Source organism: Tauraco erythrolophus, chromosome 7 (assembly GCF_009769465.1).
Source record: "Tauraco erythrolophus isolate bTauEry1 chromosome 7, bTauEry1.pri, whole genome shotgun sequence".
Classification (NCBI taxonomy): Eukaryota; Metazoa; Chordata; class Aves; order Musophagiformes; family Musophagidae; genus Tauraco; species Tauraco erythrolophus.
The window spans coordinates 24,303,090-24,328,142 of record NC_141471.1 but is presented as its reverse complement, the minus strand read 5'-3'; the positions used below and the strand labels follow the sequence as shown (position 1 = coordinate 24,328,142).

General features: G+C 35.3%; 1 protein-coding gene across 1 annotated transcript in view; it reads left to right on the top strand.

Moving 5' to 3' along the window:
• The window catches only part of LOC104380355 (ATP-dependent translocase ABCB1-like), a 41,691-nt gene that overhangs the window by 1,633 nt on the left and 15,005 nt on the right, over positions 1 to 25,053 (top strand). The window contains exons 3-19 of the mRNA XM_086614784.1: positions 605 to 752; positions 2,063 to 2,126; positions 5,605 to 5,796; positions 6,481 to 6,652; positions 7,662 to 7,786; positions 8,546 to 8,717; positions 10,395 to 10,508; positions 11,505 to 11,615; positions 13,529 to 13,654; positions 13,832 to 14,035; positions 14,427 to 14,597; positions 17,705 to 17,866; positions 19,436 to 19,618; positions 20,206 to 20,352; positions 20,687 to 20,791; positions 22,751 to 22,828; positions 24,288 to 24,371. Coding sequence (XP_086470910.1) covers positions 605 to 752; positions 2,063 to 2,126; positions 5,605 to 5,796; positions 6,481 to 6,652; positions 7,662 to 7,786; positions 8,546 to 8,717; positions 10,395 to 10,508; positions 11,505 to 11,615; positions 13,529 to 13,654; positions 13,832 to 14,035; positions 14,427 to 14,597; positions 17,705 to 17,866; positions 19,436 to 19,618; positions 20,206 to 20,352; positions 20,687 to 20,791; positions 22,751 to 22,828; positions 24,288 to 24,371 — 2,358 coding nt within the window. The remainder of the gene's footprint in view (positions 1 to 604; positions 753 to 2,062; positions 2,127 to 5,604; positions 5,797 to 6,480; positions 6,653 to 7,661; positions 7,787 to 8,545; positions 8,718 to 10,394; positions 10,509 to 11,504; positions 11,616 to 13,528; positions 13,655 to 13,831; positions 14,036 to 14,426; positions 14,598 to 17,704; positions 17,867 to 19,435; positions 19,619 to 20,205; positions 20,353 to 20,686; positions 20,792 to 22,750; positions 22,829 to 24,287; positions 24,372 to 25,053) is intronic.

Below are 25,053 nucleotides of genomic sequence, written 5' to 3'. Positions count from 1 at the left end.
GCCCAATTTTTCTGCTGTGCTATACCAGCTTGCACTTGCACAATTACATCATAACACTGTAATGCACAAGAGTAAACTTATTCTACAGTACAGAATAAAGCCAATGATTTTGTAACAGATGAGCTCAAACTTTAAGTTCCATGGAAAGAGGTATTTAGGATTTCAGTAAGTTTTGATAATATCTATGGTACATTAGAAACAGTATTTCTGACTGCATAATAATGAATTTACAGTAAAAGTATAGCCTTAATTATCACTATGCTATTAACATTTCTTATAAATTGAACTTTAAATAACAAACTTTAAAAAGGCAAATTTCTAATGCCTTGTTTTCATGTGGCCTATCTTACCCAGGTGCAGTTATTGATGCATTAAAATAGTACACTTCTCTGGTTTTGAGAATTTATCGTATAGAAGTGTTTGCATTAGAATGACATTTCTGTACATTCAAATTCTTTTGTAAACTAAAGTTCTAATCAGATGAAGTTGTAGTTTTGTGACAGTAGTACAATTGATAGCTCTTGACTTTCTTGCCTTTGTAGACGTAACATTGTGTTAACATTTGAATATCACAGTTAGAAGGAATTTCTCTTCTCACTCACAGTTTCGATACTCCAGTTGGTCAGATAAATTACTAATGATACTAGGCACTCTTCTGGCAATAGTCCATGGAAGCAGTCTACCTATTGCGATGATAATTTTTGGTGATATGACTGATAGCTTTGTTACTTCTGGAAACACCAGTTTTCCAGGTAAGAATATACCTGCTACGAAGAGAACAATGGCTCATATTCGGAAGATAGTCAGGGAGATTGAAGCATCTTGATGTAAGATATTGATGTCAGAAACCCCAACTTGCTACTATACTATGATGCAAACTCTCATGTTTGCTGTAATGGTGGTGCACTATGGGGTTTTTTTTGATCCTAATTCTTAGTTTCTGCATTAGCAGATTTTGGTTTTAATTTTTCAAATTATCTACTACAATGCACATTCAACAAATCATGTTTAACTGTGACTGTGATTAGAAAGAGACTTGTTTTCTATCTCCTCAGCATGAGCTCCTGTTGATTCCCTTGCATTAAGTCTGACAATTATAGATCACAAGGTGAATCAGATCAGTAACTACATCAAACAGAAACTTTGCTACCAAAAATAAAAGTACTTATTTTCCCTTGGATCAATTTATTGAATAGCCTCATTTGCTGAAGCAGAAGTATGAAATCAAATACAAAGGAGGTCCAGCACTACTGGACACAAGAGGCAAGAGTGATACTATCACCTTGATATCAACTCACAGTTAGAACAGGTTACGTTGTTCTCTGAACTCACACATTAGATGTTAAACTTGTGAACAGGTTTGTTGCCTGAAATATTATTTAATAAAATTCTGTTAAACATTTTAATAAATATCTATGGTGATACAGAAAAAATAACGAATGTGACTATCTTCTGTCCTACATCCATTTTTTCTCTTATGCTGCTGTAAGACAGAAACATGGGAATACTGACTTTATCAGAACAAGTAATTTATGATTAAGTATAATAAATTGATCAAATTTTTATGGTTCAAATGCAAAATGCTGTAGCCGTAGTCCCCTCAAAACATTTGTCACTAAGTTCTCATGTGGGGAAGTAAAATTTTACGGCCAACACCAACATTATAGCCAATGTTTTCATAATGTATTAAGCTATCTACAGTTACTGATTTGATGTCAATGTCTAGGTCTGTATTTTTAATGGATTTTGACATTATACAAATGCCCTATGTTTTCAGAAAGAAAAAAATAACAGCGTTTAATAAATTCTCAGGAAAACCTTTTAATCTCAAGTTATGCTGATGTAGTTTTGTAGTCAGTGGAGTTATCACTAATCTAATATTAGTATGATCATGGTTTTTGAATAGGTAGAAGCCTGAGATTGTCACCCATCTCCTTTCATTAAAATCAACTAGATTCAAAAGAAGATGTAACAACTCAAAATTTGCTCATCAGCATGCAGGAAAACAAATTTGTTAAAACTTGCACTATTAAAAGAATTTACTCTTTTTTTCCTTTATAAGGAAACTTTTCTGCAGTGAATTCCTCTTTAAATGTTCTTGTCAAGCTGGAAGAAGATATGACAAGGTAATTAGAAATTGATGTTTCCTGTTTTTTTTTAATGTAGACATACATTTCTAGTAAAGCCGTTCTTCTCCCACAGATGTTTTGTCTACTTTAAGCAATATAAAAGCAATGGTTGATTGAATAATATATGTAACTAAAGATTTGCATATGAGATTATTGAAGGCAGTGGGAGGATTCTTGAACAGCCCCCGCCATCCTCAACAATTTCTCTGGAATCTCTTGCTCTCACCTATCCCGCCCCCTTTTCAGGGGTGCTCTGTGTCCCAGTGCCATCTGCATTTCCTTCCTTCTTCCTTCTCTTCCTCTGAATTTACAAACAGTAGTTGTTATGCTAAAAAATTATGTTGATTATCATCCATCAATTCCTTGAGTTATGATGATTCACTGATAAAAAACAGAATTAAAATTGCCAAATAGTACCCAATTCGCTGCCAAAGCATCAAGTTCAGCTAAATTATCTGGATTATAGAAAATACAGAGTTAGTTAATTTAAACAACCTTAAATTTAGCATTCTAGACCTGGCAGTAGCAGAACACAATAGTCAGTAAGTGCTTTTGCTGCAAAGCTTCGTAAGGAAAAGGGCAGATAAGCTGAAATATCAGCTGTCAATAGATGTGTTTTGTTAAGGGGCTTCATTAACCACTGTCCATGGATTTGCTTCATGTGGATGTCTAAAGTTCATGTGCATGGCTTCAGCTTCTTTTCTTCAGGTTGAAGTCTATTCCTTACTAGGTATTGAAAAATATCTGGCATCTCAGCAATGCTGATGTGACTTTTCTGAAGAGGAGATAAGGCATTTGCTCTAGTAACTCTTGCTGTTTGATATTGAAGTGCATTATCATTTCTGATGAGTGATATGTAAGCTTATAGATCACAGATTAAGTACTTAAGTTTCTAATTTAAAAAGTTCTATTTACACCAAAAAAAGTTCTTTACCCTAAAATAAGTGAGCAAGAGCTACATAGGAAAGGGCTGTTACTTAGAAATGAAGAACTCATATGTAATGAGAATGAACTGGCAGAGAATTTGCGGTTATGTTTTGTAAGAGAGTGTGGACGCACAGAGTTTCCTGCTCCCGCAACATTTCTGTCAGTCTCTGACATGAATGCAAGTAATGCATACACACCTTCAGCGGTATATACTTGTGCTCAGTAATTTGAAAGCAAATTTGAAGGCAAAATTGAGGAACAAAATAATTTGTGCATAGGTGAACTTACACAGCTTTAAAATCAACATTTTTTTTTTTAACTCAAGCATATCTAACCTGTATTTTAAGAGCAGGATGTACTAGAATTACACAAGGTATTACTGACCCTTATAACATAAGAGTAGTGTGTAAATCAAAGTGTTATTTATAAGTCTTTTAGACCAACAACCAATCAGAACTATTTTTGATTAATGGTTTGGGGTGTTTTTAATCTCTGAACTCATATCACATCATCTCAACTAAAAACAATAGGAATCCTCTCATTGTCCTCTGTGGGCTATGTCCAGGAGTCAGTACTACCTGAAGAACAAAGAGTACGGGAAAACAGGGAAGCTGACACAGAGAAAGTGTAAATATGAATATAGGTCTACATCACCATCTAAATGTTGAGAACTGCCTGTTCTCATGACCCTAAGAGATGGTCTGTTCGAGGGTGATCTTTTATTAACAACTTGCATGCCACCTTCTCTTTCAGAGATTAACTCTAATGTACAAGTATGAATAAAGAGCAGCTTGAGTTTCTCTTAAAAAAAAAATTGTTGAATGAAGAATGTATTCCTTATTAGCACCACAGGACTAGGTCCCCGTTTCCAAAGTTTCTAGATAGAGCCTTGAGTTAGTGTGTTCAATGGTTTGAAGAAGCAGCTGTTTGTACCCACCACCTGTTTCTCTAAGAACACCTGCCAGCAGGTCAATAATAATAAAAACTGTTTACAAGGGCAATGTTCTCACACAGGTATGTTCAAGTACTGAATTATATGTATGGACTTGGTTGTGTTTGTTACTCAAACAAAAGTTTACCTACACCCCAACTATTTCTCAAAAGAAAAAGAACCATTATTTTACAATGCAGTGAGCATTTACTCTCTGTTGAATTTCAGCAGTGAATTTACAGATTATATTTCATCAGCATAGAATCTGGCAAAGATATCAATCCCTTTTAATGCAATTTGTCATGAAACAAAGTCCAAGCATAAAACAATTACTTGAAATGATATAACATCATAAAGTAATTGTCTAAAGTAAATATTGCTCAGTTTTGAAGCAGTGTTCTAGGTTTTAGTTTGGTAGTTTCTATGTAGAGTTTTAATGGAGCTGAAGATGATCAAGGTCAATGTTCAACTAACCAGCACTCAGTTAGGCATTACCTCGTTTTTATTAAGCAGTTTAGATAAAATTTATTTCATGATGAGTATTGTTCCAAAGTCCCGGATCAAACTGTATGGTATCTTAGCCACATAAAAGACTGGTTTAAACTTTGAAAATTTCATCTATAAAGCCATTCTCTCCTTTCTTTGAGCAGAGCATTTGCACATAGATTCTGCAACTTGCTTCTGCCAAGTTTCATGCTACAGTTCTAAAGAGTCAGTACACATAACAACACATGTGAGTGGAAGTCCTAATAGTTTTAAAGCTTTTGTCTAATTATTTACTTTTATATAGATGCAGTAGTCTTACAGTTACATGTAATATGCACCATAAATATTTATCCATTGGTTTTGGTCCTGTTTTACAAACAGGGAATCTGTCCAGTTACATTTTTCTGGTTTAGTTCTAGTTTAAGTTCACCTGTAACTGATTCTGATGTTAATTCTGAATCAAATGAAATCTGATTTGATTCTGTTTGAATAGTTTTGAGAAATATAGTGGTTCACACACTCCTTGGTTTTGATTTGACACCCTGCTCATGGGACAGAGCTGAATTAATTTAAAAGTAAAATATCAGTTATGAATTAAATAGAGCAAAAGAATTTTTGATCTAATGGCATTTGCTTGCAATAGATGTATGTATAGTAATGCTGCATTCTCAAAATGGGAAATATTTATAGCATGCATGCACATACATATATTTATAAAGACAGGCATGTTGTATGATGAGTGTGTGTGAATATAGGGATATGTGAGTAGGTCTGTCTGTATATGTTAAACCAAAAAATGTTATGAAGTTTTTGGAAACAACACATTTAAGTGAAAATGATATTTATCTAAAACATAGTTCTAAAATAACCTTATGAGAAAATAAAAATTATATTGACAAAAAGTAATTCCTATCTAACAATAGCTTCATTTGGTTTATTGCATATCTGAAAACTGATATTAAATAATACTCATAGAAAACTTGACAAGTTTTACAGAGAAGTATAAACTCTAGTATAATCATGCAAACTCTAATTCAGATCTGAAACAGAAGAAGCGTCAAGCTAAATACAGACTAGCAAGGTGATTAAAACTAATTTCAGAGAATCCTGTTTGCTTTTTTTTTCTTTCAGATATGCATACTACTATTCTGCAATAGCAGCTGCTGTTCTTCTTGCTGCTTATATCCAAACTTCATTTTGGACCCTAGCAGCTGGCCGGCAAATAAAAAAAATTAGAGAAAAATTTTTTCATGCAATTATGAGACAGGAAATTGGATGGTTTGATGTGAATGATGTGGGAGAACTTAACACTCGTCTTCTAGAGTAAGTATACTTTACCTTTCCCAATGTTATTTTATCTTATTAAGCATGTATGGGTTACAATTTTTAAAATTTTTCTTTTTTAAATTGAATTATTTCATTGCGAAAAGAAATTTTCAAGTTTTCTCATGGAAGGTCTCAGGGACTGAACTTCTGATACTGGACTATCACAAGGATATCAGAAAACCATTTTGATAAGTTCCCTTGAACTCTGAGGATGACTAAAGCCCAGCCTATGAGATAACCCCCATAAGACAAAATATAGTTAGTTTCTGTGCACACCTGGGGACTGAACGGGTGCCGACTGACCCCAGCAGTGTAAACAGCTTTAACAGCATGACCAGCTATTCCTTTCTCTTTGCCTACATGAAAGGCTTTATCTTTTCTTTCCAGATATCCTACAGTTTTCAAACAGATAAAAAAATTGAAATTAAGAAAGTGAGAGTAACTTTGCACTGTAGGCAGAATGTCAACCTTCTCAGACAAGAAGAGGTATATAGTATTACATTTTCACAAGAAATATGGAATTTTCCTTGACTGCACTGTGTAGTGCTCTATCTTGAAGCAAACTGTTGTTTGGAAGTGATTCGGTAATAAAGATTGTCCTCTACACAGATGCCCATGTAACTAAACTGAAAAGCTTTCTTGTGCATTTTCCTTCCTGTCTGGGTGTAATTTGTTTTTCAGTGATGTCTCCAAGATTAGTGATGGAATAGGTGACAAAATTGGGTTGCTTGTTCAATCAGTGACAGCATTTGTAACAGGATTTGTTGTTGGTCTCATAAGAGGATGGAAATTAACCCTTGTAATACTAGCAGTCAGTCCTGTCCTGGGACTTTCAGCAGCCCTCTGGGCAAAGGTAGGTTAACTTACATTCAGTGTCGGGTTTTACATCAATGAGAGATAAAGGAATAAATCTGCATATCTGTAATTCTTACTGTTAGAATATGTTGCTTAGAACATTTATCGTTTTAGGCAAAGTCTACGTACATAATCTCTCAGATGAACTGTGTATAAGTATCCTCATGTAGTTTGAATATTATAATTCCTGTAGATTAGACAGACTTGTTTGATTTGAAGCTATATCTGCCAATATAGCATATTTTAATACAGAAAAGGAAGCAAGATGTACGAGTAGAATCCACATCTGTAACTGTTAAACTTCATCCACATGAGTACTTGTTCTGTTGAAAAGAATAATGGCACATCCTGAAAAACAAGTGAATAAATTAGATCAAGCCTTGGTCTCAGACACAGAGTTTCTTTTCAGAGTTGTTAACAGCTTTGGTAAGAATTTTAGACAGACTTAGGTGAAAGTAATGCTAAATTGCCATGGGACTAGAGAGACTTACATTTGTAGTTTGGAAACCTTCAGATTTTTGTAGTATTTCCTTTCCCTTACATTTCAAAGATTATATAAGCCTTCTCTGTCTTGAGTGAGTATTTTGCGGAAGAGGTAGAAGTAGAGAAGCATGTGCTACGTATGTCTGCTGGCTGAGTCTTCATGGACTGTGGCTAATTAATGTAAGATATAGAGCCTTCTGGCTAAGGTAGCCAGAGATGAGAATGAGCTGAGGAGATCTGCCTGATGAGAACCACACCAGCTCAGTATAAGTAGTCATCTAATTGCCTGCACTGGGTGAAAGCAGAGGGGAAAATCCAACCCTTAGTTGTTGAGAATGGGTAATGTTGAATTATTTGACTGAATTCGTAATGTGCTTAAGGATTTTGATATTAAACATTCTGCACTGATACATAATATAGTCAAAAGGCTTCATAATGGAAGAAAGTAACTGTGATAAAAGCCATTAGGAAGTACTTGAGCTCATTTTGGTTTTCTTAAGTAAAAATATTTCATCGTGTATTAGGTTCTCTCTGCTTTCACTGACAAAGAACAAGCTGCATATGCAAAAGCAGGTGCTGTTGCAGAGGAAGTTCTGGCAGCAGTCCGTACTGTAATAGCTTTTGGAGGACAGGAAAAAGAAATTAAAAGGTAAGAACAACATTTGCTTTCATTGACTGATTTTAAAGTACTTACTTCAGATGGTTTGAAATTTTCTTGTATCTTTGCCATCAAAAGTCTATCAAAACAAGTAAGCCTTGTGCTTCCCGAGTTTTTGGGTAATGGGAAATTGTCTGTTACATGCTATTATAAGTTTTGCTGCATGTTGAAAGACAATTAGTTATTTTTCTAGAAAATGACAAAATAAGTCAATATTATTGTCTCTAGAAAGTGTGCAAACTACTTTAAACATCACTCAGTGAGAAATTTAGACAAAAAAAGGCCCTGCCATAAGAAGAGATGATGATAGTCTCAGTGATCTGATTACTCACAGTTGTTTTGAGGGTACTAATGAAGAGTACTCTACTTCCTGCTATACTGTAAAATCATTCTTGTGATATATTTTAACCTTTTATCTTCGGCTAATAATTATCATCTCAAAACCTGTCACGAATGGTTCACAATCAAAGTTCACTGACTTGCAGGTTATTTAAGGCACAATGCCAATCCCTGAACTGCAATGCTCTTTGCAACCTATGTACCAGGTTGACTGATGTTGGCCTTTTTAGGAGTTACCTTAAAGTCTATGCCTGACTACCAGGCTTACCTTTGTACAGTCTTAGGGTTATATATTTTACGTATCTTGTTGTGCTTTGTGAGTATTCTTTTTCTAATTCGCCCACAGAGTTTTTGGTGCTGTGTGCCATGGTACAAGTCTGAGTCTATTTTGAACTTCTATCTTTCTTCTAGATACCGTAAAAATTTAGAAGATGCTAAACGGGTTGGAATAAAAAAGGCTATTACAGCTAATATTTCTATGGGTGCTGCTTTCTTACTGATATACGCATCATATGCACTGGCCTTCTGGTATGGAACTACCTTGGTCTTAGCTGATGATTACACTATTGGCAATGTTCTCACAGTAAGTATTAATGAGTAAATTCCCAATAATAGCGAGAAATACTAAAGAAAATACATTGAAGTGTATATGGGAACTTACTTGAGTTTACTAAGGATTACGTGCCAAAATCAGCAAAATAGCATCCCTTCTTCTTAACGAAAAGATTCTCACCACAAAAGTCTACATACTGTGTCTGTAGGATCTCAAAATCTACACCAAACCAAATAAAACATATCTTATTTTCAATTGTTTCTACATCTTTTCTGACTGCCATAAGAGCAAACTGATATAGAAACAGTTCAATCAAAACCTGAAGTACATTACTCTTCCTAGTTGCTATTTATTTTCAGATTTGTGGGGCTGAATATGTTTTCAGGATGCAGAAGCAAGTACTTTTTTTTTAACTTGTGTGTGATCTAAGTAGATTGTATTATTGTTGCTTTTCTTATATTTTGCTCTGTAAGAGCTTGGAATCACTTCTTGATATTTTTAGAAATCGAGAGGAGAAAAATATAGTTGTGACTAGGAAGTATGTCACCATCTAACCAAAGGAAGAAAACTATAACTCATAAATCATAATGTGAATTCTTCTCTTGATGTGGCAACCATTCTAATTTCACATGAGATATCAAACAAATATGGTAAGAAAAATAACTTTATGGACTATGCTGAAACCCAGCCAGGAGACCATATGTGTATGTGTATATCTTTTCTAAACTACCTTTTTTGATTTATTTATGAATCACTCAAATTTGTGAAAAACGGCTCTGATATGTGTTGTTTGCTCTTTTGAACTTGCTTTTTTTTAAGTTTTTTTTTTGAAGGCGGACTGGCATACAGAACATTTCAGTAAAGTTCATGCCCTTGTGTGTAATTTTTTCACTTCCGAGTATTTGCAATTTCTGTTGTCTATGTTGTAGCTCATTGGAATGGTATTTTGTAACATGAGGGTGTTGCCTTATTAGGTATCACATCTGTGAATGACCACTATTGGAGAGAAGATGATGGGTGTGATGGACCTTTGCTCTGATGTACTATGGCGGTTATTATTTCTGTTTGAACAGTGTGGTTTTATTACTTTTGTTTTGGTACTAGCTGAAAGCAGTAAACTATGCTTCTCTGAGAAAATTATATATTTTTCTTTTTTTGTTTTTTCATATTTCTTGAACTCACTCTCTTTCATTCCAGCAGAGGGACCGTTTATTACTTTACGATGAAGAAGTTGGATTTGTATACTTCTATTTCACTGTCACTTTGAAAGCAGAGTGGTAGTGCTTTGCATATCTGTCTTCGCTCCATTGGAAGACATGCAATATACTTTCTGGTCTTTAGAACATCTTTTGCCAAAGAATGAAGTAATACAATAAATCCTGAGACATCGAGTGTAATTTTACATATTTGGCATAGATTTTGCAGGTTTCAGTCACTTTTTCACTTCTTATCGATATGTTTTCAACATTCATATTCTACAAGAACTCAGTTCTCAGCTGAATCTTAAAAAGCCCTTTTCTTAATGTTACTCTTTGTTTAAGAGAGACCCTTTCATTTTTTCTTTAATTCCAGATTCCTTAAACTTCCGTTAACAGGCCTGTTAACAGGAGTCTCCTGATCCAAAGATATCTAATGTAAATAAATAAATAAATGTAATTCTCTGCTTAAAAAAGAATTTATATGTGTCACCATAAATATTTCTTTCAGGTCTTTTTCTCTGTATTGATTGGAGCTTTCAGTATTGGACAGACTGCTCCAAGCATAGAGGCATTTGCTAGTGCAAGAGGAGCTGCATACACAATCTTTAGTATCATAGACAATGTGAGTACCTTTGCCCTCACTTCATTTCAAAATAGAGAGACCCTTCTTTTTAAAGTACAGACACTATTTATGGATATGAAATTAGTACGAGTAAATAACAGTGTGTATAAGCAGAAATATAAACATAAAAGCAGATAGAAGGTGTAATTATTAGTCAGTTCCTCTCTGTCTTCTAGAGTTATCAGTTCTTGCTTCAAAGGTAGAAGTACTGGATCCCTGAATCACTTGGTGTGGTAAATATCCTGTAATGTTTTTATCATGAAGGGCACATCTATGGTGCTATGTAGGTATGAGATTACAGCCGATGTAGTTATATGATCAAAGGTTTCAAGGTATCAGTGGCACCACGAGTAGCATGAGTGTTGGCAAATCACTAAAACACAACCTGGTAACCTGGATATACTTCAGTTGCCAGGAGAGTCTGAACTCAGAGAAGCTGTGATTTTAGTAGCTGTTGAAGCTCTATGAAATGTGATTACATGTTTTGGATGATTGTTAAGACACGCTTCAAGTTCTAGACCTACCCTGGATGGAAACAAAACCAGTAATAATTAAGAACTCTGTTTCTGCTTAATGGTCAGTGGATTGGTTCTTTCTCACACAAATTGTTTCAGCAGAAAGGGAAAAGCTATAAATGAACAGAGTATGAACTGCTCATCAGAGATAATCTATTCAGGTTATTTATTAAGTAATGAAATTAATCTCAAATTATGGCTAGCTGTGGCTACAGTCTTAAAGACAGTGCACTAAACTCACATAAAAGCTAAAATGGAGGGATTGTAAATATATTCATGCATGAGCAGATCATCAATGTAGTAATGAGGCAGCAAAACATGCAATTTACATCTTTCAGAAATCTCATGTAAATTACTTTAAAATACATTTAATATCTCTGCAGAATAATGATGCACACTAGGATTTCTTTATGAAAAAAATCATTAGGAAATAAGTTTTTGGTTTGTGGTGGTTTTTTTTTTTGTATTTTATTTTGCACAGGAACCTCAAATCGACAGTTATTCAGAGACAGGTTACAAACCAGACCACGTTAAGGGAAACTTGGAATTCCAAAATGTTTACTTCAATTATCCATCCAGACCAGATGTCGAGGTACTGTAAATGAAAGTTTATACATATTGCATTAAACACACGGATCATTTGTTAGAAAATAAAAGTCACATAAATAAAATTTTGTTGAAAATATAACAATTCAAAGTTGATTCTCTAATTTATATAAAACTACCTTGCCATCACAGTGATTTTAGCTAGAATTGTTTACACCTTAGCTAAACATGTTAGTTTTCTGTCTAAAGCTGTAGTCAGTGTGGCTATGCATAAAGATTTGTTGCTATCAGAATCTTAATTTATGCATCTAACCAAGTGTGTGTAGAGTAGTAATAACGAGATAGTGGGTTTCAAAAGTACCTGCTATGCCGTTCTGTTAAGACTGTATCTTTACCAGTTAAAGAAAGCAGATCCAGAAATGACTTATTATATACGGAATAGAGATCAGAATCCATATTCGTCTGTCTAAACAGAGAGAAAGATCGCTATTTAAAGCACTGTTACAAATCCAGAGTCTTAATGCAGTGGAGGTGGAATACATTTGATTTCTGAAAATATTTTCATGAAGAGTGTCTTTGCACCATAGATTCACAGATTCATAGATTTCTAGGTTGGAAAAGACTTTTGTTGGACTTCTTCATCTAAAAATATTATAGCAAAATAAGACATACTAAAAGTTATGGTTTGTCCATGCCTCTTGTTCCTAAACAGTGAGATGTATTTCACTTGTAAAGCACACAAATATTGGTACTAAGGGCAGAGAGGCAGCGGTAGTGCTGAGAATAAAAATTTAGGAAGACAGAGACGGTGACAAGGACACAAGGCTGCAAGGTATCGGGAAGTACATTGAGAGACTATTGGAAGGTATTGGTCCATGGCTGTACATTTAAAATGGAAAAATACGCTTAGGCATGATACAAATGCTGACATTCAGGTATGCCTAGTCCATTGTAGCCTGGTCCTTCTAGAAGACTAATTAGCAAAAAATGTGCTTTTCTCCATTTCAATATACATTTCCAACCACAGAAGCTGTACAAAGTAATGAAAGCTATAGGGACTCCTGAAAACTTCTGTCTGTGTCAAGTGGAAAGAAAACCACTTTATTTCTTTTTCCTGTTGTATCTTCTTACTAATCAGGTGAGCGGGTTAAGCACAACGGTGGGCAAAATTAAATATACATGGCATGGATATGTTAACTGTGTGTCTGTTCTCCAGCCCCACTACACAGCCCAATACAGGTTATATTCTTGAAAATAAAAAGTGATTACATGGCACCAATGAGCTACATTTACCCTTTGTAAGAGTCCCAAGGATGGCAAAACTTCGTATCTTCTGTGGTTGTGAAATGCTGTATTTTATGCTGACTAGCACTAAAAGGTTATGTATTGTGCAATGAAACATCACCTTTATAAAGAAACCCCACCAGCAATTTCAATCAAAGGGCAAAAAATTAAGGCTACTTTGAGGTTACTAAAATAAAATTAAGGATACTTAGAGGTTACTAAAATTACTTTCCCTCCAAAACAATGTAGAGTATGTTCAGTCACTTTTAACCGTGACTTTTACTGTACAGTAGTTTTCCTGCAGTTTGCATGGTGCATTAAATAAAAAGGCAAGTCAACACAATACAGAAATATTGCATCATATTATTTCTACATTCTATTTTAGTTATGGTAGTAATCATACTATTGTTATTTTGTTATGGTTCATGATATGGGTAATTGTGAAATGTGTTGTATAATACATTGATACTGGACCAATTGTGATGGAAATATGAAGAAAATTAAGCTAAATTAATTAGTTACCCAAAATTTAAACTGACGTTTATTAATTTTATTTTGTACCAGATTCTCCTGTAAATATGAAGAACATTTTATTGTTGTCTTTAGAATTTGTTCAGATTTACAATGACATTTTTACTTACTGTTATATTTTTGTTACCTTTCTTATATGAACAGATACTGAAGGGCTTGAATCTCAAGATTAGTTGTGGCCAGACAGTGGCCCTGGTTGGTGGCAGTGGCAGTGGGAAAAGTACAACTGTTCAGCTCATCCAAAGATTTTATGATCCTAAAGAAGGCACGGTAAGACACCTCAAGTGAGATGACTGCTCTCTGTGTCACAGTTGTTATAAGTCTAGTTCTGGCCTCACCACCCTGGTTTTAATCACATGGTAAAGTTTCCCCTAAAAAGCCAACCTAGGGAGAGGGGTTCCTTGACCAAAACACTTAGTTAATTTTCATCTGCTTCCTTTCGCTTAGGTTACCATTGACGGGCAGGATATTAAGACCTTAAATGTAAGATATCTGCGGGAGATCATTGGTGTGGTGAATCAGGAGCCCGTGCTCTTTGCTACTACTATTGCAGAAAATATTCGTTATGGCCGTGAGGATGTCACCATGGAAGAGATTGAAACAGCTACCAAGGAAGCAAATGCTTATGACTTCATCATGAAGCTACCCAACGTAAGCAAACCTGCTGTCCTGCTGACATAATTTCTTCTAAACTTTCTGGTGCCAAGTAGTTCCTTAGAAGGGATTCTCGTAAACAGAGGAAGCTGTCCCTGGAGCTGTGAATAAGCAGAGCTATGCAGAGCTTCCTCATAACTTTTGAGAGTACTGTTAATTTTCAATCTTTAGGTCATGACTTGGTGAGCATTTGAAGAACTATTGGAATACCAGGGACACAAACGATTAGGCAGGTATATCCAAGTGGGTGTTTATCCTGTAGTGTTTTAGAGGAAGGAGAAAACGCTGCCAAGGTTGCTGACACTGATGTGCCTTTTCTTTATGCCGCCTTTGTTTGGTGAAAGAACTGTGTGGCTGAGTCTTTTGGAAACATGTGGTTGTCTTGTAGAAGTTTGAAACCGTGGTTGGAGAAAGAGGGGCACAGCTGAGTGGAGGCCAGAAGCAAAGAATAGCAATTGCCCGAGCTCTGGTTCGCAATCCTAAAATTCTTCTGCTTGATGAGGCAACGTCAGCTTTGGATACTGAGAGTGAATCAGTCGTGCAGGCAGCACTGGACAAGGTCAGTAGTGCTCTAAAATGAAGCAGGTAAGCAGGAGCCTAATATTTGCTTTTCCCCAGTCATTTGTTGAAAGACCTGGAAGAAATAGACACCCTTAAAACACGGAATGTAAATTTGGATTTGGCAAATATTTTCTGTATAGAGAATTTTTGAGATCCTACAGGTATTAGAGAATTTTGTTTCAAGACAGAAGATGGAATTGTATTTTCTGCATTGTTTAGCTTAAATCAATGTTTTCTTGGTGTGAATACCATCCCCTGCAATCATCTGTCTTACAGGCATGCATATTGTTGTCAGTCAGCTGCTTATTTAATTCGTATTGAAGCCTGACAGACAAGGTGAGTGCTACCAGCATGTTGTAAGTGATTGTAGCAGTGACTTGGGAGGAAACACTCCAAGGAAACATTTGCTTCAGTTAACATGAATACTTCTAGGTGCTTGTTTTTCCCTTAGTGTAGAACTGTGTCACTAAGGGACAGCTGATCCCTGGTGCCACTGAGGATTCTCTGGACTCAAACTGGAGTTTTACCCCCAAATGATTCTGCTGGAGTACTGTAATGCTGTGTTGTGGGTTAGGCCGCTCTGGCAACACAACCGCTCCTGCACAGTCGCTCACTCACCCTCTCCCCCAGCCCCAGGGATGAGGGAGAGAATTAAAGGATAAATTGGAGACCCGTGGGTTGAGATAAGAGCAATTTAATACAGATGATTTAATACACAGTGTAGATGCTCACCACCCCCTCGTATGCGAAGCCCGTCTCGTCCCGAAGCTGCAATCCCGGACGAACGCAAGGCCCCGAAATAGAGAGGGGCAGAGAGAGAGAGAGAGAGATAGTACTCCGAGAGTGGGAGTACTGGGAGAGAGAGAGAAAAAAAAAACAATAGAGCAACAGAGCAGCAAGCACAAAAGAGCAGAAGCGGCGAAAGAGCCAAAGCGCAAAAGCCCTTCTTCCCGGCTGACCCTCACTTTTATACTGGGCATGACGCTGCATGATATGGAATGCTAATTGGCCAGTTTGACCCTCAATCTTAAGTTCCACCACAAATCACACGGGGAATTGTGTCCCCCTTGTCCCAGCTATGCTCCCCCCTTATCCCGCCGTGCTTCTGCACTCCGGCACACTGAAAAGTCCTTGGAGTTTCACGTCCAACCACAAGCATCTGCTTGCTATCAACATTCTTCTCAGAGCGAGCCTCTGAGTAAAACCAAAACACGGAGCTCTTCTAGCTGCTAAAAAGAAGAGCTAACGCGGTCCCAGCTAAAACCAGGACATGCTTCTTGCTGCTCTTAGATAGAGAAAGACAGTTTGAGGAGAATTATTAAGAAAACGCATTTAACACAGAGGTCATTTGTCTAGCTTTTCTTGGTGACATTATCTTATAAATTTGGGTCCTCATAAATCTTTGCAGAAGATCTAGGGAATCACAGAATCATAGAATGGTTTGGGTTGGAAGGGACCTTTAAAGATCATCTAGTTGAACCCCTCTGCCATGAGCAGGGACATCTTCAACTAGATCAGTTTGCTCAAAGCCTTGTCTAACCTGGCCTTGGACACTTCCAGGGATAAGGCTTCCACAAGTTCTCTGGGCAACCTGTTGCAATGTCTCACCACTCTCAGAGTGAAGAATTTATTCCTCATATCCAATATAAATCTACCCTCTTTCAGTTTAAAACCATTGACCCTTGTCCTGTCACTACAGGCTCTGGTAAAAAGTCTCTCTCTAACTATTTTATAAGCCCCCTTTACACACTGAAAGGCCACAATAAGGTCTGCCTGGAGCCTTCACCACTCCAGGCTGAACAACCCCAACTCTCTCAAGTGTTCTTCATGGGAGAGGTCTTTTAGTCCTCTGACCATTTTTGTGGCCCTCCTCTGGACACGATTTAAAAAGTCCATGTCTTTCTTGTACTAGGGATTCCAGAGCTGAATGCAGTATTCCAGGTGGGGTCTCACAAGAGCAGTGCAAAGGGGCAGAATCACCTCCCTCGACCTGCTGGCCACAGTTCTTTGGATGCAGCCCAGGATACATTTGGCTTTCTGGGCAACAAGTGCACATTGCCAGCTCATGTCCAATTTTTCATCTACCAGTATTCCCAAGTCCTCTGCAGGGCTGCTCTCAATACATTCACCCCACAGTCTGTATTGGTACTGAGGATTGCCCCAACCCATGTGTAGGACCTTGCACTTGGCCTTGTTGAACTTCATGAGGTTTGCATGTGCCCACTTTTCAAGCCTGTCAAGGTCCCTCTGGATGGCATCCCTTCCCTCAAAGCCAATCGACTGCACCACACAGCTTGGTGTCATCCACAGACTTGCTGAGGTTGCACTCAATCCTGTTTATCCATGTCAACAATGAAGATATTAAATAGTATACATGCCAGTATGGACCCTTGAGGGACATCACTGAAGATGATCTCCATCCAGGTTCCATCAAAATTCCACTGCTTGGGATCATTACTTTGATTATTTGAACTAAATGTTGCTTGATCTTTTTAATACAGCCTGGTAATTAAAACAGCAAACTGTGACATTTGATACATTATGTGCAATAGGTTTATAAGCATATCCAATGTTAGGTCAGTAGCTGAAATGCTTTTCACATGAAGATGTAAAGAATTTTATTTTCAGTGAAATTACTTCAGTCAGCAATGGCTTAGAGCTTAAAACATTGGAATTTTTTAAATGTCAGTGTGTAATATTTTCTAATGCTTCTGAGTATAAGCTATTCTTCACAGATTTTAAGGTTTATATGAACAATTATAAGTTTAAATATAAAAACTTTTAGCATTTTTAGAATTTTAAAGTTCATAAAATTGTAACATTCTGAAATCTTTAATACTGATAATTTTTTTAGATATTTGGAATCAAAATTTGATATTTTTATGTGCCAAAGTGAAAGATTGTCTCTAATATTAATTTTCCAGCTAAAGATTATATTTCTGTTTTAAGGTACTCATCAAAACATCTTTTTAAAATTTTTTTTGAAAGTTATATTTTTCTGTGAACAATGTAATATTTTCCTTAGGTCTTATTCAACTCTAATATGAAGATGAATAATCTTTGAATATACTTAGAAATAGCCATATTAAATGTTGTTATTTCTAGGCAAGAGAAGGACGCACCACGGTTGTTGTAGCTCATCGACTGTCAACAGTCCGAAATGCAGATCTTATAGCTGTGTTTGCAGGTGGAGTTATCACAGAACAAGGGAATCATTTTGAATTGCTTGAGAGAAAGGGAATCTACTACAAACTCGTTAACATGCAGGTACATTTTCTCGCTAGCTGCTGCCTCATTTTCTTTTTCATGTTCCACACCCATCGTTATTGCATGCTATCAGAAGTATGGGGATTTCTGCAACTTATTTTGTTAACAGCAAGAAAAATATGTAGTTTGAAAGGAGAGCAGTTATTTAAGAGAGAAGATCAGTAGTTTTGATATCAGACCTATTTAAACCCAGGAGAGTACATTTTTAATCCTCTAGGGATTTAAATTTAAAAGATTATTTTATATTTTCCTTTTACACAGTTAATGTAGAGCATCTGACTACAGTAGTTTGCTATTCCATTTCTTGTTCTTAGCCTATGACAAAAGGTAAAATACCGTAGCTGATACTGGAGGAACAGAGAATGCATATTTTAAGCTGTTTAATTACAGTCCTTCATACTAAATTTCTTTCTAAAGAAAAAATAAGTGCTGGAATAGGAGAAAAAGAAAAGTAGTTGAGGTGTGCTGAGTACAAAAATATGTACGCTTTTAAAGTTATGTAGCCAGAAACAGAGAGACTGGAAATTAATATAAATATCAGAAACGTATTAGCTACTAATTGAAGAAAAAAATACTTTGGTACATCCCAATGTCTCGTCTAATAGTTAGGTTATAGCTGAGCTTCACTGTAGCCTTCTGTGTCGCTGGTGTTTTACCGCATTAAAGAAACTGAAACTGCCATCTCAGTATGTCAGACTGAAAAGAGTAAACTGGGCCAATTAAAACATTTCTTCATAAAATAAGTATGAGAATGCATTTGGTCACCTTAGATTCAAAGTAACTTTGTATTCAAGCAAATATGATAATGGGGAAAATAAGGAAATGTAAAATGGAAAGAAAATAAAATATAACATAAAATAACAAAAAAAAAGGAAAGAAAGCAAAAAAAGTTCTTTTTATTAGTAGTACAAGTAGCACTAAGAAAAAAAAACTTTCTGGAAAAAAAAAAAGTAGAAGTTGAATGCAACCTTGAATCCAGTTACTATTAAATACCTCAGTGGTGGGTAAACATTTATTTATTCTGTCAAAGAGACTGGCCAAACTACCACGCAAAGTAGGGCTCTTTTCCAGACTGTTCAGATTTGTCAGTTAAAATCTCTTTTTGACTTGTTTCATCCTGAACTTCCTTATCACATTTGTAGTCAAGAATTGTTAAGTGTTCTGCACTAAAGATGGGTAATTTTTTCTCACCTCATGAATAAACAGTGTATTTACAGAGAACTCATTCAAAAAGATCCCAAGATGAGTACAAATGGTTTACACTCAGTTTAAAACTGTTGATTCATAAGAAAAAGAGCAGCTACTTCCACTTCCCTGCCTTCCACTTAGTATAAGTATTTTCCTGAGGAGTGGGATACTCTTATATATGAATTGAGCTCTGAAGATAGAGATCTACTCAAATACAATGCTGATTTTCATGTCTGCTTTATAGCATTATGGATTGTTTTCCCCATATCTCTTTCTGCTGAAACAATCGAAGTTACTTTTACTTTGATTACCTCATAATTTTGAAAGTCCAAAGTAATATATGCATAATTAATCTTAGCATAGTGTTCTTCCCTCTTTTAGGCAATAGAAACTGAAGTTCCAACATCAGAAAAAGATGGGAATGCACTTAGTGTCAAAAAAAGTGAATCTGAACCAGAATTTGAAGAATCCTTAACAAAAGGATTGAGAAGACGATCAATTCGGAGAAGCATGAAAAAGCCAGGAGCACAAAACTATGATCCTGATGAGAAAACTAGTACACCTGTAAGTATCTTTGCAGAGCTGTTTGTTAATGCACTATGATTCTTTTCAACAAAGTATGTTAAAATTAAATTCATCTTCCTGCTCTAGAAAGGTACAAGAAGGAGGCATTTGATGGGGGGGGGGGGGTGTGTAGAAGAGAATTTTCTAATTCTAAGTAGCCTTTGACTGATAATATTAATAACTTGTTTTGTTATGATTACATTCCTATTTATGGAAAATGCTTTGCTGTTATAAATTGCTTAATGAAAAATTGCTTGAATTAATCTAGTCATGGATTACGCTCAACAATATGCCCAGAATTAATAGTTCAGTCACCATTGACCAATAACAAGACTATTGTTCAGTGAAAATTATATAGATAAACTAACATATGCTGACAAGAGCTGTAGATATATTCTAACAGCTCTTTCTTCCTTGTATTAAAATAATAAAAAGAAATGTGCAATCAGTTAATTGTTATTAAAAAGTGTGCATTTTGACTTCCCTTGGGTAGATTCTGGGAGTAGGAAATTGACTATTCATCTCTCTCTTTCTCCATATTTCTCCAAATGCATACATATTTGTCCTAACACAATTACCATTTTTAGGATGAAGAATTACCTCCAGCTCCATTTCTGAAAATTATGAAGTTGAACAAAACTGAATGGCCATACTTTGTAGCTGGAACTTTATGTGCAATTATCAATGGAGCTTTGCAACCTGCATTTGCAATCATATTTTCAGAAATTATAGGGGTAAGTTTGAATAAAATATGCACAAAATTTATTTCTAATAAAACCAGGTCTCAAACAATCACTGCATAATGAAGCTGAGGAGTGGATGAAGCACTACTACAAAAATCCAAAGAATTATATGAGATCCAAAATCCTAAAATATACAAAAGATACAAAATCCTAAAAATCTTGCCACACCCTGAAATTTGCTTGTTTTACCTATAATCATATGTAACATATGTTCAGATTTTATATGAATGCAAATGACTACCAAACATAGTTATTGAGAAATATGGGAGTATTTTAGATTATTAGCTGATGTAAAAAATTCTTGTTTTAAATATTTATTTTATAGATTTTTACAGAAACTAACAAGACCGTTTTAAGACAAAAGAGCAACTTATATTCAGCGCTGTTTTTAGTACTCGGGATCATTTCCTTTTTTACTTTCTTTTTTCAGGTAAGTTTTATTATTTTAGCTTTATTGTAATTGTTCATCATGTTTTAAAAAACAGATCTGAAATATACTAAAAATTTGTATCTTCTTAATACATGTTTTTAACTCAAACTAGACCCTGCATTCATGGTTCTAGATGTGCCTTCTCCTCAGTTGAATCTTTTTTGACTTAGAGCTTCTCATGTGTTAGAGACCTTCCAACTTATTCTGACCTCTTAAGTTCCGAACTTCCCCTCTTCTTCAGCAGTCAAACATATCTCAGCATGAAACTCTGGATTCTCTCACTATTTTTTCCATTGCCACCTAACGGCCAACCCCTCCAGCCTTTACACTATACCACTCCCTTCTCACTCTCAAGCCCTCCTATTTGAATCAGTTAGTAACTGCAAATCTACTCATCTCCTGCCTTAGCTCTCCAATTTTTTAGTCCCCTAACCTCTTCCCCATTCAAGTCTCATCTTATGTGACCACCTCAAAGATTCTCAGGCCCAGTTCATCAAGTAACACCATCATACTGATATTCAGCTCCTGCTGCTTAAATACTAATGATTGAACAGTAACACCCTATTCTCTGCTCTCACTGTTCTCTGTAGCCATCTCAGCTTGTACAAAAAAAGTATTGTAACTTTACCCTAATTCTTACATGTATCTCACCGATACAACAGTTCCACACTAAAAAAAAAAAAAAAAAAAAGCTAGTAATCATACAGGTGGAAACTCTGGCGTTTAAATATTTTCATGTATAGTCTGGTTTATAATTTCTCAATATATTTGTTTAGTATTATGCATTAAAGGAGCCTACACAGTGAAATAATAAAATACACTTGGGACAGCAGCATAAAGAGTCTCTTACAAAAAACTCCTGGTTTATTTATGGAGTTGTCTTGTTGCATATGCATGCAAGGCCTTGAGTATAGAGCACTGAGTTGTAGATGGCTATGACAGGTTTGCTCAATTTATAAATGTTCAGATAATGTTTTAAATATGAGTGGGAAGAGTTCACTGAGATGTAACACCCTCAAGTTAGTGAGGATGAAAAAAATTTAAAATGTTCTTATAATCTCTTTATATAGTGCCCAATCTCTGATGTTCAGTTGTGATTTTTTCTAAGTCACATACTTATGCAAATTTACTGACAGTATAGGAGCACAGCAAAGATACTGATCAAAGTTAACTGAGAAATATTTGCTGATTGGAATATGCTATAATAATTTTTCTTTGTATCACATAGTACAGTTGCATCTGTCATTTGTATTTGAAGAGTATTCAATTTCACAAGTGTCGATTTGAAACAATTAGTATTTGGAATCACGTAAAAGTGGTAGTGAGCTAAATAAAGCTAATTATAAACACTGATGTCATACTAGAATGTAGAAAGAGTGTATCTTCCCAAAATTTTAACCAGTGGATTCCTTTTTGTATCTTGTTAAATTGATTCATATATCTGGCTAAAATTATGTTCAATTCATTATAAAACATCACTTGTGTATTACTGCTGATAGCTATGTCAGTTTGTGTTAGGATCCTGGGGAAGAAATCTTAACTCCATCAGTCAATGGGAAGTTTGTGTTTGACTTGAATGAACTCAGATTGCCTTATAAAGTCTTTAACCTAAAACAAGCGGCCTAGAAGCCACTTGTTTAAATTTGACTTAGGTAGACTCGGATAACAATGAAGTCAAAGGGTGGATTTGTGATCTTTTGCCTGAAGCATGCTGGTGAAGTAGTGCTGGGAGATATTGCTATGCTCTATATATTTTTTTTTGAGAAATAATATTTGAATGTCTATACTGTGAACCTACTAGAATTTATTAATATTAAACCTTTTTTTACATTTGCTTTGTGCAATCAGGACAGCAATATTTTGTACTTTGACATTGTAGAGACAATGTGTCTAAAATATTTATTGAATTAACGCAAAAAATATAACAGTATGCTAAGCATTGTACCTTTTCTCAAATAGGGTTTCACATTTGGCAAAGCTGGAGAAATTCTTACAATGAGGCTTCGATTCATTGCATTTAAAGCAATGCTTAGACAGGTAAAGATAATAAATATTTTTATTTCCATGTTTTTAAAAATACCTAATTGTATTAAGTATAGATAATACTAGGTTGATTATATAGATAATAAAACAGATATAATAAAATAACTGTATTCTGCATTATTCCATCATATGATGACTTGCCTACAGAGAAGACTCTTTAAAAATCAGCCTAGAAACCAGCTTGGTTAGTTACATGTGGTTAAGCAAAGTATCCTTAGAGGAAGAGTCTCAAATCAATACAAGTACAAGAGCTTTTTGTATACTCCTTGCAAGGACTGAGATTTACATCCAAGTTACTGTGGCCTTGACAAGTGGATGTGCACCAGCAGTACCCCATTACGTGCTCTTTGCCTGCTTTGCTTTCTTGGTGCCCTTTCTTCCCTAAAGAATTGCAATGCAGCTTACATTGTAACTCTTACTTCAAATGTCTGATTTAAATTGTAACATGTACTTCAAAGAGTTTCCAGATCTGTAATTGTTGTTTGTTAATAGAGCAGTGAGATTGTATACTTAAATGTAAAGCCACTTTCAGAGAATTAAAATATAAAGTTTTTAAGTAATTCATGTAGTTATCTAAATTGACCTTAATCTTGCATGATTTCGGGATCAGTATTTTAGATTTTCAAACACACAATATAATATTTCTGGGTTTTTTGTCTTGCACATAGAGCTACACTTACACACAGAGTTTGATTCATGTGAATATGAATATTTGCAACACAGACAGAAAGCTGTTGTAGTCTGAAAAACTATGATTTATAGATCAGCCTCACTCAAAACCTAATGAAAGAACAATCTTACAATTGAGTCTTGAGGTCACAAATGTCTATACTATGTCATCACCAGGTCTTCATTCGATGCATATTGTACAAAAAAGTTTAAATCAAATATTTGGTCACATGGTGAATAAATTATCAACTATGTACCTGACCCCAACAACTGAATTTGATCAGATAGACCACTTCCATTTGTTTTGGTTTTTTTTTTGGTTTGGTTTTTTTTCTCATACCTTTCAAATAAACCGCTTCAATCTGGGGAGAAACAAAGCAATGAGTTGGGAGTTTTTACCTTGGAAATGCTTTACACTTAACTCATCCCCAAACAGCTTTGCAATTGTGAAGGAGCGTGACTTAAGAGTCATCTCTTCTAAGGAGATGCAGACTCAGCAGTGATGGAGGAGGGTAGATTTTGGTTTGGGGAATAGGCTAGTCTCCTTCCTTCTTAGCAGTAACAATGTACACATCAGATCATCCACAAGCATACACTTTTTTCTAAAAATATTCATTGTGCAATGAAGGAATTAGACTTAGTTAAATATGCAGAATTGATACACTGACACATGTACAATCTTCTTGACCCTGAACTCAGTTTTATTAGGTAGACCTCAGTTTTACGTTGTGATTTACATGAAATGTTCAAAAACTGGTCCTAAGAAAAATTATTTTTATTGTAGGAGATGGGCTGGTTTGATAACTCCAAAAATAGCACTGGGGCATTGACTACAAGACTTGCTAATGATGCCTCACAAGTGAAAGGAGTAAGTAAAATTTTGATTTGGAATTTTTCATATTTGGTTTAGCATGTAGTAAAGTATGCAGCTTGGATTTGACTGGTTTGACAACTGACATACTATAAAACAATACCTGGTATAGAATGCACTTATGTGTTTTATAACAATGATGGTAATATATGATTACGAAATCATTTCCAATTAAACCTTTTTTTAAGTGTACTACTATGCTGTATTATGATTTTCATTGTCAACTGGGAATCTCTTTGTCTAAAAAGTCTGTTCAGAGAGATCTTATTTATCTAAAGATATGCATCTAAATTTGTTCAGTTTATGACCTCCTACTAGTTTGATTGTACAAATTCCTTATATGAAAAAAATTAGACATGATACCAATAAACTTCCTTTTCCTTGTTACTTCTTGGAGATCCTTTAGAAGTAATAATGGACTTACAGGAGTCTGTAACATTAGGCTAAAGAGCACTGAGTGTAGTTATCTGTGTATGCTTAAATAAATTTTTACTGCTCCATGAAGTTAGGCACATTTTTCCTGACCTGAGGAATTCTGTAGAATCTTTGGCTTTGTAAGTTAAACATTTATTTTTCTTCTTCATTGGGCTCTGTGTGATGACTTATAATGCTAGCTGCATGAGCTACAAAATGTGACAGATTTTAGTTTTTAGCTGTAAATGTAAATATGTGATATGCT